This window comes from Oncorhynchus clarkii, chromosome 23 (genome assembly GCF_045791955.1).
Source record: "Oncorhynchus clarkii lewisi isolate Uvic-CL-2024 chromosome 23, UVic_Ocla_1.0, whole genome shotgun sequence".
Lineage (NCBI taxonomy): Eukaryota > Metazoa > Chordata > Actinopteri > Salmoniformes > Salmonidae > Oncorhynchus > Oncorhynchus clarkii.
In genome coordinates, this window is record NC_092169.1 from 49,691,415 (window position 1) to 49,706,807 (window position 15,393).

At 44.3% G+C, this 15,393-nt stretch overlaps 1 protein-coding gene across 3 annotated transcripts in view; it reads right to left on the reverse strand.

Moving 5' to 3' along the window:
* LOC139381208 (proteasome activator complex subunit 4B-like) overlaps positions 1-15,393 on the reverse strand; it is a 107,889-nt gene that overhangs the window by 60,940 nt on the left and 31,556 nt on the right. For all 3 annotated transcript variants that reach the window (XM_071124655.1, XM_071124656.1, XM_071124657.1), the window contains 8 exons: positions 10,567-10,717; positions 10,238-10,406; positions 9,962-10,029; positions 9,482-9,697; positions 5,425-5,582; positions 3,804-3,899; positions 3,642-3,697; positions 3,388-3,444 (listed from right to left, as the gene is read on the reverse strand). In XM_071124655.1, coding sequence (XP_070980756.1) covers positions 3,388-3,444; positions 3,642-3,697; positions 3,804-3,899; positions 5,425-5,582; positions 9,482-9,697; positions 9,962-10,029; positions 10,238-10,406; positions 10,567-10,717 — 971 coding nt within the window. The remainder of the gene's footprint in view (positions 1-3,387; positions 3,445-3,641; positions 3,698-3,803; positions 3,900-5,424; positions 5,583-9,481; positions 9,698-9,961; positions 10,030-10,237; positions 10,407-10,566; positions 10,718-15,393) is intronic.

A 15,393-nucleotide genomic window follows, 5' to 3' on the forward strand; every position in this document is an offset into this window, starting at 1 on the left:
AACTGACCTGAGCCATAGGACCATGCCCCAGGAATACCTGACATGATGACTCCTTGCTGTCCCCAGTCCACCTGACTGTGCTGCTGCTCCAGTTTCAACTATTCTGCCTTATTATAATTCGACCATGCTGGTCATTTATGAACATTTGAACATCTTGACCATGTTTTGTTATAATCTCCACCCGGCACAGCCAGAAGAGGACTGGCCACCCCACATAGCCTGGTTCCTCTCTAGGTTTCTTCCTAGGTTTTGGCCTTTCTAGGGAGTTTTTCCTAGCCACCGTGCTTCTACACCTGCATTGCTTGCTGTTTGGGGTTTTAGGCTGGGTTTCTGTACAGCACTTTGAGATATCAGCTGATGTACGAAGGGCTATATAAAAAATTTTGATTTGATTTGATTTTGATTTAGTTACACCTGGGCAGCGTTACACTGTTAGTTACACCTGGGCAGCGTTACACTGTTAGTTACACCTGGGCAGCGTTACACTGTTAGTTACACCTGGACAGCGTTACACTGTTAGTTACACCTGGGCAGCGTTACACTGTTAGTTACACCTGGACAGCTTCACACTGTTAGTTACACCTGGACAGCTTCACACTGTTAGTTACACCTGGACAGCTTTACACTGTTAGTTACACCTGGACAGCTTCACACTGTTAGTTACACCTGGGCAGCTTTACACTGTTAGTTACACCTGGACAGCGTTACACTGTTAGTTACACCTGGACAGCTTTACACTGTTAGTTACACCTGGGCAGCTTTACACTGTTAGTTACACCTGGGCAGCTTTACACTGTTAGTTACACCTGGACAGCGTTACACTGTTAGTTACACCTGGACAGCGTTACACTGTTAGTTACACCTGGGCAGCTTTACACTGTTAGTTACACCTGGACAGCGTTACACTGTTAGTTACACCTGGGCAGCTTTACACTGTTAGTTACACCTGGGCAGCTTTACACTGTTAGTTACACCTGGGCAGCTTTACACTGTTAGTTACACCTGGACAGCTTTACACTGTTAGTTACACCTGGGCAGCTTTACACTGTTAGTTACACCTGGGCAGCTTCACACTGTTAGTTACACCTGGGCAACTTTACACTGTTAGTTACACCTGGGCAGCTTTACACTGTTAGTTACACCTGGACAGCTTTACACTGTTAGTTACACCTGGACAGCGTTACACTGTTAGTTACACCTGGGCAGCTTTACACTGTTAGTTACACCTGGGCAGCTTTACACTGTTAGTTACACCTGGACAGCTTTACACTGTTAGTTACACCTGGGCAGCTTTACACTGTTAGTTACACCTGGGCAGCTTTACACTGTTAGTTACACCTGGGCAACTTTACACTGTTAGTTACACCTGGACAGAGTTACACTGTTAGTTACACCTGGACAGAGTTACACTGTTAGTTACATCTGGACAGCTTTAGTTGTGGTTACAGACAGGAGGGAGGGAGGAGACACTATTGGGGTTGAGTTGTGGTTACAGACAGGAGGGAGGGAGGAGACACTATTAGGGTTGAGTTGTGGTTACAGAGACAGGAGGGAGGGAGGAGACACTATTAGGGTTGAGTTGTGGTTACAGACAGGAGGGAGGGAGGAGACACTATTGGGGTTGAGTTGTGGTTACAGACAGGAGGGAGGGAGGAGACACTGTTAGGGTTGAGTTGTGGTTACAGGAGGGAGGGAGGAGACACTATTAGGGTTGAGTTGTGGTTACAGACACAGGAGGGAGGGAGGGGACACTATTAGGGTTGAGTTGTGGTTACAGACAGGAGGGAGGGAGGAGACACTATTAGGGTTGAGTTGTGGTTACAGACAGGAGGGAGGGAGGAGACACTATTAGGGTTGAGTTGTGGTTACAGAGACAGGAGGGAGGGAGGAGACACTATTAGGGTTGAGTTGTGGTTACAGACAGGAGGGAGGGAGAAGACACTATTAGGGTTGAGTTGTGGTTATAGACAGGAGGGAGGGAGGAGACACTATTAGGGTTGAGTTGTGGTTACAGACAGGAGGGAGGGAGGAGACACTATTAGGGTTGAGTTGTGGTTACAGAGACAGGAGGGAGGGAGGAGACACTATTAGGGTTGAGTTGTGGTTACAGACACAGGAGGGAGGGAGGAGACACTATTAGGGTTGAGTTGTGGGTACAGACAGGAGGGAGGGAGGAGACACTGTTAGGGTTGAGTTGTGGTTACAGAGACAGGAGGGAGGGAGGCGACACTATTAGGGTTGAGTTGTGGTTACAGACAGGAGGGAGGGAGGAGACACTATTAGGGTTGAGTTGTGGTTACAGACAGGAGGGAGGGAGGAGACACTATTAGGGTTGAGTTGTGGTTACAGACAGGAGGGAGGGAGGGGACACTATTAGGGTTGAGTTGTGGTTACAGACAGGAGGGAGGGAGGGGACACTATTAGGGTTGAGTTGTGGTTACAGACAGGAGGGAGGGAGGAGACACTATTAGGGTTGAGTTGTGGTTACAGACAGGAGGGAGGGAGGAGACACTATTAGGGTTGAGTTGTGGTTACAGAGACAGGAGGGAGGGAGGAGACACTATTAGGGTTGAGTTGTGGTTACAGACAGGAGGGAGGGAGGAGACACTATTAGGATTGAGTTGTGGTTACAGAGACAGGAGGGAGGGAGAAGACACTATTATTGTTGAGTTGTGGTTACAGAGACAGGAGGGAGGGAGGAGACACTATTAGGGTTGAGTTGTGGTTACAGACAGGAGGGAGGGAGGAGACACTATTAGGGTTGAGTTGTGGTTACAGAGACAGGAGGGAGGGAGGAGACACTATTAGGGTTGAGTTGTGGTTACAGAGACAGGAGGGAGGGAGGAGACACTATTAGGGTTGAGTTGTAGTTACAGAGACAGGAGGGAGGGAGGAGACACTATTAGGGTTGAGTTGTGGTTACAGAGACAGGAGGGAGGGAGGAGACACTATTAGGGTTGAGTTGTGGTTACAGAGACAGGAGGGAGGGAGGAGACCATATTAGGGTTGAGTTGTGGGTACAGACAGGAGGGAGGGAGGAGACACTATTAGGGTTGAGTTGTGGTTACAGAGACAGGAGGGAGGGAGGAGACACTATTAGGGTTGAGTTGTGGTTACAGAGACAGGAGGGAGGGAGGAGACACTATTAGGGTTGAGTTGTGGTTACAGAGACAGGAGGGAGGGAGGAGACACTATTATTGTTGAGTTGTGGTTACAGACAGGAGGGAGGGAGGAGACACTATTAGGGTTGAGTTGTGGGTACAGACAGGAGGGAGGGAGGAGACACTATTAGGGTTGAGTTGTGGTTACAGACGGGAGGGAGGGAGGAGAAACTATTAGGGTTGAGTTGTGGTTACAGACGGGAGGGAGGGAGGAGACACTACTCACGTAGCAACTGCCTCATCACTCTACAGATAGCATCTCTGTAGTTCTCTCTGGACACATCTGGAGGATGAGAGAGAGTTGAGGTTTTACATAACAACATGCATGCAAACATGTCTTTGGAACAATAAAAATCAACGGATAGTTACGGCTGTCACCACAACAAGTGAGTGATACCGCAAACTATGAAGGCTCAAGGACCATTTTGTCTGTTACCAAGGCCTCAGAATAATGAATATGAGCTAAAGCATGCAACTCACCATAGGACACTCCTGTGAAGAGGTTGGTCTCACCCAGATTCACCATGCTAGTAACCCTGACAGAGAAAGAGAGATTTCATAGTTAAAACACTGACAACTATTGATGTAAAAAGGGCTTCATAAATACATTTCATTAATTAAGCTTGACTGTGTACTACTCACAGTTCTGTGATGGGCTCTCCTCGCAGCGGTGGAAACAGACTTCCTGCTCCGAGAAGGCAGTGCTGTACGATAGACAAACTCTGTAGGACGTCATCCCTGAAAAATGGGATTAGTTACATGCAGGGTCCACAACACTGACTACACATTATAAAGCAGAACGGAGTTGTGTTAAGTGGGGAGAACACATTTGAAACAGAGTGAAAACACCTGAACTTGTCAGGAAGAAAATGGCACACGTGGACACTAGTTTGTTCTTAGATTAGTGTAGAGCACTTTTGCAGTCACAAAGCAAGCCAACATATAGCGCTCAGAATAATTTTTAAACATGACTTTTTTTTCTTCTTTTTTTTACACATTAACCTAACAAAACCAGTTGTGTATGAATGAGGTTTGTGCAGGAGGCCTAATACATTATCACAAAATAATGGCTATGTGCCTGGCCTGGTAATATTGTTCTTCTCAGACCACGTTATATTTCAAAACTCAAGCTTTGATAACAAACTAGATCAGTTGGTGTACCTTTAGCGAGGCACAGCTGAGCATAAATTGAAATAATGAGCGTTTTTATTTTACAGGACTGATGGTACCGGCATCTGATGGACATGGTGCTTTCAAGACAACAGATCAAATAATGACGTCAGTGATCTTCAGGTCAGAAAGTCAGAGCCTTAGAAAGAGGCCAGAGAGATTCCCCATTGTTTTGAACACGGCATTCGTCTCAGTGAAGGGAGTGAGAGAGCAGCAGCCTCTCACCTATGACCAGAGAAAGTTAAATATTCCTCTATCTTAAAATAGACAACGAGCTGCTGTTAATAATTAAAACGCAGGGCTATAGATACACTTGACTAGTAATTCATTGCAGATGCAGCACGAGTGGAAGTAGAGAGAAGCGTATTTTATGTTTTGTAATAGTGTTGACTAAATACAGTGTTGACAGTGATGAATGAAGTCACTCATAAAAACAGCAGCTCTTTGACAGTCTCCCTCTGGTCATAGTTTTAAAAGTTATTAAATCTCATGTAGGCCTGTATCAAACAATGCTGTAGCCGGGGTCATGGAAGCTGTAGGAAGGCATTTGAGCTATTCGATTGGCCAGAGCAGTAAGCACACTTGATTTAGCCACAGATCTCCAGGTCTGCTGGGTAGGCGGAGTTTGTCATTTCAGAGAAATTAAATGGTTGAAAATGGGAACACTTTGCCTACCAGGTGCAGCAGGGCTTCTGAATCAACAGAGCAACACACAAACATAACCAACATAAAAGGAGCTCAAGCCTTTATCATTGGATTTTCTACAGAAATGTTTGGTGATTGACTAGGAATGCCTTGGAGATCACGATGACCGGTTGGTGACCACTGATGTACAGTATCCTATCCTTACACCTGCACCAGTCTGCTCCAGACTTGTCGTGCTCTGTTTAATGTGCCTTCACCTGGCAATCCCCTGGGTCCTAACTATTCATTAGTGCATATCGTAGCAAAACGTTTCGCAAATTAAAACAAAAATGTGTGTTTCTTATTGGACAAGTTTAGGTAGTCTTACAGTCCGTTTTCTTCTGTTTGATAACTGATGAATAGGACCCTCTTACTGCCTTCAACACAGTCTGTTTGCCCCCCCCCTCACCTGGTCATGTCCCGTTCCCCCTGGGCGTATCTCTGCAGTCGCAGCAGCTCTGGCTGTAAGATCAGGTCCAGAACATAGAACACAAATCTGGTCTCCTCCACACTGGGGACGTGCCACTGGATGTGAAGGTTCCACAGGTCCCCCGGACGACCCCAGTCCTGGACAGAGGGGGAGAAGGTTGAGATCAATATATAATTGTCACACCCTGACCATAGTTTGCTTTGTATGTTTCTATGTTTCGTTTGGTCAGGGTGTGATCTGAGTGGGCATTCTATGTTGTGTGTCTAGTTTGTCTGTTTCTGTGTTTGGCCTGATATGGTTCTCAATCAAAGGCAGGTGTTAGTCATTGTCTCTGATTGGGAACCATATTTAGGTAGCCTGTTTGGTGTTGGGTTTTGTGGGTGATTGTCTCCTGTGTCAGTGTTTGTACCACACGGGACTGGTTTCGGGTTTTCACATTTATTGTTTTGTAGTTTGTTCATGTATAGTTTTCCTTATTAAAACCATGAACTTCAACCACGCTGCGTATTGGTCCGCCTCTCCTTCGACACAAGAAAACCGTTACAATAATAATATATAATAATATATACACTACTGGTCAAAAGTTTTTGAACACCCCCATTTTTCCAGTTTTTATTGAAATTTAAGCAGTTCAAGTGCAGTGAATAACCTGAAAATTGTAAAGGTAAGCAGTAAACTACCAGAGGTAAACAATTATATATATATATTTTTTTTTAAAGAATGTAGGTTACCAAAAACTGACAAATAATGTATTTTTCAGAGTTACAAAAATAGGCCTTTTCAGGGAACAAGTAATGGGTTAACAACTTATAGCTGTTCCGCAGCAATGGAAGTAAATTAAGCCTCAAAACTTTGGTTGATTACTTACAAACCCTCTGTCTGTTGTCGTAGCAGAATCAGAATTAGTTAGGTAACATTGATAAATAAGATGTTTTATCTACTTTCATAAATATGCTTATGTGGAAAAAGTCACTTGGGGCCCAGAGAGGGGAGAGGTCAGGCTTGTCTTTTATCTGTCTGGTAATATGCAGAATATCAGAAAGGGAGAAGTCAGAATTGAACAGTGTCTTCCAATGTATCAGTTAAACCATGTGAAGGGCTCCACAATGCCTGTGTGCCAGTCACTCCCCTCTGTGAGCTTGTCCAGGATATTGTACAACCCAGGTGTGCAAAGCTCGTAGATTTACCCAAAAAGACTCACAGCTGTGTATTTGAGATTGGTGTATCTAGAATGGACAATTGATATATGCCATTGGATGAGGTAATGTTTTGGTAATAGGAAGTACCAAGAATGAGAAGTAGAACCTCGTCTTAGAGAGCAAACTGAACGATAATTTATAGCTAATGCTATCTGGCTATGGGATACTCCTCTTTCAGGCACAAGGCCATTTGTGAAGTTTCTAAGATCTGTGGTTCGTCATTGTGAGTTGAGAGGGGTGTATCTTGGCTATAAAAGATGAAGTATTATTTTGTAAGCACTCTCAGAATTCATGTATAGACACTGAATTGATCTGAGAGTCAAGGGGCTATGGTGAAGCTCATATTATTAAAATATGAAGTTTAAAGTATAACTCTGACTTGTGTGTGGTTTGTAAACTCTCCGTTCAATTAGTGATACAGGAAATTACCACGACACTGTATAAAAGCAGTGTTGGAACAGACTGTTACTACAACTTCTTAAGCATTATTTGGACAGTATTGTACTGCAGGAAGTAGTATATTGCTATTAAAATGGTGAGAAAAAGGCAATTAACAAAGGCAGACAAACCAACCGTTTATAACCCTTAAAAGTGTAGGTCTTTCCTTTAGAGAAATTGCAAAGAAAGCCAAGGTGTCAGTGAGTACAGTTTCCTACACCATCAAAAGGCACTTGGAAACTGGATCGATACATGCTAGAGAATCACCTTTGCCAGCGATTACAGCTGTGAGTCTTTTTGGGTAAATCTACGAGCTTTGCACACCTGGGTTGTACAATATTTGCACATTCTTTTAAAAATTATTCAAGCTTTGATAAGTTTGTTGTTGATCATTGCTAGCCAGCCATTTTAAGGTTTTCAAGGTGATTTAAGTCAAAACTGTAACTCGGCCCCTGTTGGGATGTGCTAAACTTTGAACATTGAGATAGGACATGAAAGAGACTGGGTTATGTTAGAAGTTAATGGTTCTCTGAATAAAGAAGAAAGCTTTGGAAGGTGTTTGATGGAGGAGAGGAGAACGATGTGTTGATACAGGGGAAACATGGACATTGTGTATTTGATGAAAGAGGGGTTGAGGACAGATTATCTTAAGAGCAGTTATTTCCTTTCATATCGATGAAGGGAAGTGAACAAGTGCACACTTCGGGAGAAAGGAGAGATCATGAGATTAAATCCCTCTCAAGGACCTTCCATACAGAGGGATAGAAGGCGCACTTGTCACAAAATCCTGTCATGGCATGAGTGGCACCATGGAGGGATATCAACATGTAAAGGGACTTCCTATAGGCAAAGATGGGAGGTGTACCCTCAATCTCTCTCTATCTTTCTCCCTTCTCATTGACTATGCGGACAGGAGGAGGGCTGCGGGAAGCCGGAGAGACAGGAGAAAGAGAGGAGAGTTGTGTAACTGTCTGATGGGTTAACAGGGTAGAGGCATGTTATGCCCTGGACCTCTTCACTAGTCTGACATGGTTCCTTTGACACACTATAGGGTGTTCACCTATACAACTATTCATTCTTTCAAGGTTTATACAAAATATCCATTCAACAGAGAATTGCGCCCGAAAAACAATATTCCAAACCCCATGCCTCTACCATATATTTCTGCCCCTGAACAGGCAGTTAACCCACTGTTCCTAGGCCGTCATTGAAAATAAGAATGTGTTCTTAACTGACTTGCCTAGTTAAATAAAGGTAAAAATTAAAAGAATATATGGTTCAAAAGTTAGATGATTTACTCTGAGAATGTAGCATGTATAGATGGAATGGAATGTCGTCTCTGCTTCATAGAACTCTGTGGCGTTGCTTCGTGGCAGAATAGCGCTAACTTCGAACACCAACTGACAAGCTAACTAGTGGCTGCAGGTTCGTGAGTGAAAACATGGTATTTTTCTAAATGACATCTGCAGAATACAAAACAGGGATTAAATATATATTTATTTACAAAATTAACAGACCGAATTACAATATTCACCCTCCACTAAGACAATCAGATCCAGTTTTCATGGTGTATGGGTCTTTCCCTCGAATCGCAATAGAAACAGCCCCTCTCAATGTAGATTTATCGCCAATATAGCCAAAGAAAATCAAGGATATGGAGATTAAATGACGAGAGGATCAAGCTTATTTTGATTGGTCCAACCAGCGGAAACACCTCCAAATGGTACCACCTCCCAACGCAAAATATGGAAGAGATGCAACCAAGAGCAGCAGAGTCTAAACTAGCTATGGTCACAGCAAATTAACAGTTTTATTTCATCAACAATGTCAAGTACAAGTATATTAAGGTTATAATATTGTAGAAAAAAATCGAAAAGATTAATTCAATGTGATTTATAATGACATGGGGCCAAAAAAAACGAATGTTTTGACAAATTCTGTAGCACCCTCTTGAATTGACCTGTTTTTCCTCTACATTGTAGAGCCATGAGTAAACATCCTACACACTTTCTATCACAAGGTCCAGAGTGGCTGGTGAGTGATCAGACCAATCAGGAAGAGATCACGTAAAAAGTAATAAAAGTAACACAATTTATGATAGAAATGGACAGAAGCACTCTACAATCGTCATTGTTTGGGGTCTGTCTGGGTTATAAAAAGTTATTTGCACTAAAGAGAATGTTGTAGAAATTTGGTAGGCAGCAATTTAGAGAACGTACAACTAAAAGTAAAGTTCTGAACCTGATACCTTGTGGGTAGGTAGGTAGTTCTGTATGGGCTGTTGAAAGCCACCTGGTACACTGCAGTTCTCTGTGGGGAAGGTGAGGGCTATAGAACCCCTAACACCAACCTCTACAAACCCCTAACACCAACCTTAGTACCTCTAACCCTGTACGTACCTTGATGGGCAGGTAATCCTGTGTGGGCTGCTGAAAGCTTCCTGGTACACTGCAGTACTCTGTGGGGTAGATGAGAGCTGTAGACCTCAGGATATGATGCAGCAGGTTACAGGCCAGGGTGTAGCCCTGTTTACACTTTAGATGGAGGGTCAGCTGCAGGATCTGAACCAGCTGGGTGCTGTAGGGGAGGATCTTGTCCCCGTCCACACGAGTCACCTGGGGAGGACAAGGAGACAACAGGAGGGAAGGAGGGTTAGGAGAGAACATAATGGGCCACCCTGTGTTCTATTCATTAAGGCACACAAAGGAAAACGTTTGAAAACATTTGCAACAGAAAATAAAAAATGAGCTTTCTTATTGGACAACTTTATGTAAGTAACTCCCCCGTTTCAAAAGTTTTCCTGTTTGGTCTAGTCTACTGAGAGGTGAAGGGAACCAGGGAATGTTTCAGTCAGTATGGATGCAGGATGATGACCTCACCTCTGACAGTAGCTGAAGGTTCCATAGTAACTCCTTATCCAGTTCCTCCTCACTCAACACCTCCTCATCTGGAAATCAACAACCAAGAAACAGAGTGAGATACTCCGAGACCAACACAGAACAACGATCCATTGATTCCCACTTCTCCCCAACTCTAACCCCACCATATCAGAATCAACAACAGTCTCAAATTAAGACCAAATCCAGATTGGCTTTATAGCCCTCCACTCCAACAGAACACATCCAGAACACATGTCCAGCTTAGTGAGCACTTACTGACAGTGAGCTGGTTTATGGCATTGCAGCAGTGTGGTACCAAAAGCTTCAAAGACTGAGCAGGGTGAACCTTGGAGGCTGCTCTGCACATGTCAGCCACCATCCTGCCAGCCACACGAGTCTCAAAGATGTTGGTGGTGGCAAAGATGAAGACCTTCTCCAGAGCCACCTGAACAACACAAATGAACCAAAGGATATATTCACATCATCACATGCATGTACAGTGGCGTCGGGAAAGTATTCAGACCCCTTGACCTTTTCCACATTGTGGTACTTTAAAGGAAACACATAGTGAGAAAGGCGTAGGTGTACAGTGAGTTGTGGCCTACCTTGAAGATGTCTATAGAGCACTGTGTGAGGATGGTGCTGAAGGTAGAAGACAGTCCCAGCTCCACCAGGCTCTCCAAATGGGTCATCTTCTCGGTCTCGGTCTCCTCTCTGGTCTGCTCTAGAGTACTGCTGTCTATCAGGGCAAAACACCTGGGGGCAGATTCACAAAACATTACTTAGAAAAAAACGTAAGAAGTTTAAGGGGAAAAAAAAGAAGAAGTTCATAAGATAACTCGTAAGTTCAATTGGTCAAAATGTTCTTAGGAATTCAATGTTTTCTTATGAACTTTATAAATATCTTCTTATGTTGCATTGACATTAGTGACGTGTTTGAAACCAATAAATAAGCCGATGTGACAGGGATGATAGGATTTGGCCCACTATAATAAAGCTATATTTCCATTTTATTACATTTATCTGCACCATGTTTCAATATTTTTTTTTGTAGTTGGCTTGTGAACCCTTCATAAACAAAAACAAACGTTATTTGTTCACACATTATAGCCATCAGACTAGCTATATCAAAAACTAAAATGGATAACCAAGGAAAGCACAATAAAACTTCAGCAAACAAGAGTTTGAAGTGATGGTGGAGGAAATAGCAGCCAGGAAAAGGTTGTTGTTGGGAGACTTGAAAACTGAAGGGTCACGGCAGAGAGAGAGGATGGGTGAGACTGGCTGAGACAAGGGACAGTGTCTGCCGACGGGGGTATGGCAAGGGACAGTGTCTGTCGACGGGGGTATGACAAGGGACAGTGTCTGTCGACGGGGGTATGACAAGGGACAGTGTCTGTCGACGGGGGTATGACAAGGGACAGTGTCTGTCGACGGGGGTATGACAAGGGACAGTGTCTGTCGACGGGGGTATGACAAGGGACAGTGTCTGTCGACGGGGGTATGACAAGGGACAGTGTCTGTCGACGGGGATATGACAAGAGACAGTGTCTGTCGACGGGGGTATGACAAGGGACAGTGTCTGTCGACGGGGATATGACAAGAGACAGTGTCTGTCGACGGGGGTATGACAAGAGACAGTGTCTGTCGAGGGGGGTATGACAAGAGACAGTGTCTGTCGACGGGGGTATGACAAGAGACAGTGTCTGTCGAGGGGGGTATGACAAGAGACAGTGTCTGTCGAAGGGGGTATGACAAGAGACAGTGTCTGTCGAGGGGGGTATGACAAGAGACAGTGACGCCGCCATAAAAAATAGTGGTCTGACATCAAGTGGGCTGCTAAAAAGAAGGGAGCTGAGAGACCATTCATATGGACCAGCTGTCGAAGGTGTCGTCCATGATAGGAGAGGCGGTGGTAGAGGGACTGGGCAACCGGTAAGTTGGGTAGCTACGTTAGCTAGCTAACGTGTAACAACATTATAGCCAACATAGCTAACGACATTAACATCAGCCAAGTTCTTCTTTGAGAATTGATGCGCTAACACTTCTAGAATATTGTAATATATTGTTAACTAGCTAGCTAGTTTTAGTGTTCTTGCTATAGTTAAATGTTCGTTAGCCATGTACATTTCCAAGAAGAAATCCTAAAACATTATTTTCAAGAATCCCATTTCTTCTTAGCGCAGACCAGACCAGACCAGACCGCAGACACCCCCGCACGCGCACACTAGGTTTGCACATTTTGTGGAATATTCAGAGCTGGAAATGGGAATATGGGAAATGAACTCAGCAAAAAAAAGTAACGTCCCTTTTTCAGGAGCCTGTCTTTCAACGATTATTAGTAAAAATCTAAATAACTTCACAGATCTTCATTGTAAAGGGTTTAAACACTGTTTCCCATGCTTGTTCAATGAACCATAAACAATTAATGAACATGCACCTGTGGAACGGTCGTTAATATACTAACAGCTTACAGACGGTAGGCAATTAAGGTCACAATTATGAAAACTTAGGACACTAAAGAGTCCTTTCTACTGACTCTGAAAAAACACCAAAGAAAGATGCCCAGGGTCCCTGCTCATCTGCGTGTATGCGCCTTAGGCATGCTGCAAAGAGGCATGAGGACTGCAGATGTGGCCAGGTCAATAAATTTCAATGTCCGTACTGTGAGACGCCTAAGACAACGCTACAGGGAGACAGAACGGACAATTGATCGTCCTCGCAGTGGCAGACCATGTGTAACAACACCTGCACAGGATCGGTACATCCGAACATCACACCAGTGGGACAGGTACAGGATGGCAACAACAACTGCCCGAGTTACACCAGGAACGCACAATCCCTCCATCAGTGCTCAGACTGTCCGCAATAGGCTGAGAAAGGCTGGACTGAGGTCTTGTAGGCCTTTTGTAAGGCAGGTCCTCACCAGACATCAACGGCAACAATGTCACCTATGGGCATAAACCCACCGTCGCTGGACCAGACAGGACTGGCAAAAAGTGCTCTTCACTGACGAGTCGTGGTTTTGTCTCACCAGGAGTGATGGTGGGATTCGCGTTTATCGTCGAATGAATGAGTTATACCGAGGCCTGTACTCTGGAGCCGGGTCGATTTGGAGGTGAAGGGTCCGTCATGGTCTGGGGCGGTGTGTCACAGCATCATCAGACTGAGCTTGTTGTCATTGCAGGCAATCTCAACGCTGTGAGATACAGGGAAGACATCCTCCTCCCTCATGTGGTAACCTTCCTGCAGGCTCATCCTGACATAACCCTCCAGCATGCCAATGCCACCAGCCATACTGCTCGTTCTGTGCATGATTTCCTGCAAGACAAGAATGTCACGTGTTCTGCCATGGCCAGCAAAGAGCCCGGATCTCAATCCCATTTGAGCATGTCTGGGACCTGTTGGATCGGAGGGTGAGGGCTAGGGCCATTCCCCCCAGAAATGTCCGGGAACTTGCAGGTGCCTTGGTGGAAGAGTGGGGTAACATCTCACAGCAAGAACTGGCAAATCTGGTGCAGTTCATGAGGAGATGCACTGCAGTACTTAATGCAGCTGGTGGCCACACCAGATACTGACTGTTACTTTTGATTTTGACCACCCCTTTCATCAGGAACACATTCTTCCATTTCTGTTAGTCACATGTCTGTGGAACTTGTTCAGTTTATGTCTCAGTTGTTGAATCTTGTTATGTTCATTCAAATATTTACACATGTTAAATTTGCTGAAAATAAACACAGTTGACAGTGAGAGGACGTTTCTTTTTTTGCTGAGTTTTATATGGGAATTAACAGAAATATATGCAAATGTATATTAATACCGTTTAAATGTAGATGTTTGTTGCATTGGATATATTTACCATTTCATATGGAGACCGAAACAATACCATTTTACCTGATCATAAGTAGACAATTTCATAAGTAGATTATAATATAATATAATTACTAAATCCTTCCAACAGAAAAAAAAAACATTTAGTAATGATTTGAACTTTAATTAAATGAGTTGACTCTTCACATGGGATGATTTCACTAAACAACAAAAGAAAGGGATATTGAATGATCCTCAATGATCCATCTCCCAAAAACATTTTCAACATACATCTGTAAAATAATAGTCTAGAAACTAAAGCTTTGGTTGTCTTCTTCTCAGGCGTCCATGTCTTCTCCCTGGACCTCCTCAATGTCCACCTCTTGAACATCAGACTGAGGCCTCATCTTCACTGTCACTTTCCAAGCTTGTTGAGGATGACAGGCTCAAAAAGCCTCAAATTTACCCGGATGTCCACCAATTTTTCAACCCTTGTATTGGTCAGCCTGTTGCGTGCTTTGGTGATTGTGTTCCCAAACAAGGACCAGTTACTTCGACAGACTGCCAAGAACCTTGCCCTCCTCCAGGCCAAGGTGGCGAGACACGGCAGTGATGACACCATAGGCTTAGTTGATCTCTGCACCAGACAGGATGCTCTTGCCAGCATACTTGGGGTCCAACATGTACGCCGCAGTGTGTATGGGCTTCAGGCAGAAGTCTTCACGCTTTTTGATGCATTTCAGAACTGCAGTTTCCTCTGCTTGGAGCAACAGTGAAGTGGGCAGGGCAGTACAGATTTCTTCTCTTACATCTGCTAGCAGAGTCTGAACATCAGACAGGATGGCATTGTCTCCCTCAATCCGTGCAATGGCTACTGCTATAGGTTTCAGGCTGCTTAATCTCTCCCAAAATACATCATCCAGGAGGATCTTCTTGATAGGGCTATCCATATCGGCAGACTGTGATATGGCCATTTCTTGGAGAGACTCCTTCCCCCCCAGGAGACTGTCAAACATGATGACAACACAACTCCAACGGGTGTTGCTGGGCAGCTTCAATGTGGTGCTCTTATTCTTCTCACTTTGCTTGGTGAGGTAGATTGCTGCTATAACTTGATGACCCTTCACATACCTAACCATTTCCTTGGCTCTCTTGTAGAGTGTATCCATTATTTTCAGTGCCATGATGTCCTTTAGGAGCAAATTCAATGCATGAGCAGCACAGCCAATGGGTGTGATGTCAGGGTAGGACTCCTCCACTTTAGACCAAGCAGCCTTCATATTCACACACTGTCTGTCACCAGTGCAAATACCCTCTGTGGTCCACGGTCATTGATGACTGCCTTCAGCTCATCTGCAATGTAGAGACCGGTGTGTGCGTGTTGTCCCCTGTGTCTGTACTCTTGTAGAATACTGGTTGAGGGGTGGAGATGATGTAGTTAATTATTCCTTGCCCACAAACATTCAACCACCCATTAGAGATGATTGGAATACAGTCTGCTTTCTCTATGATTTGCTTGACCTTCACTTGAACTCTGCATCCAGCAAATCAGTAGATAAAGCATGTCTGGTTGGAGGGGAGTATGCTGGGCGAAATCTCTTCCAATACACATTGCCTGTGAG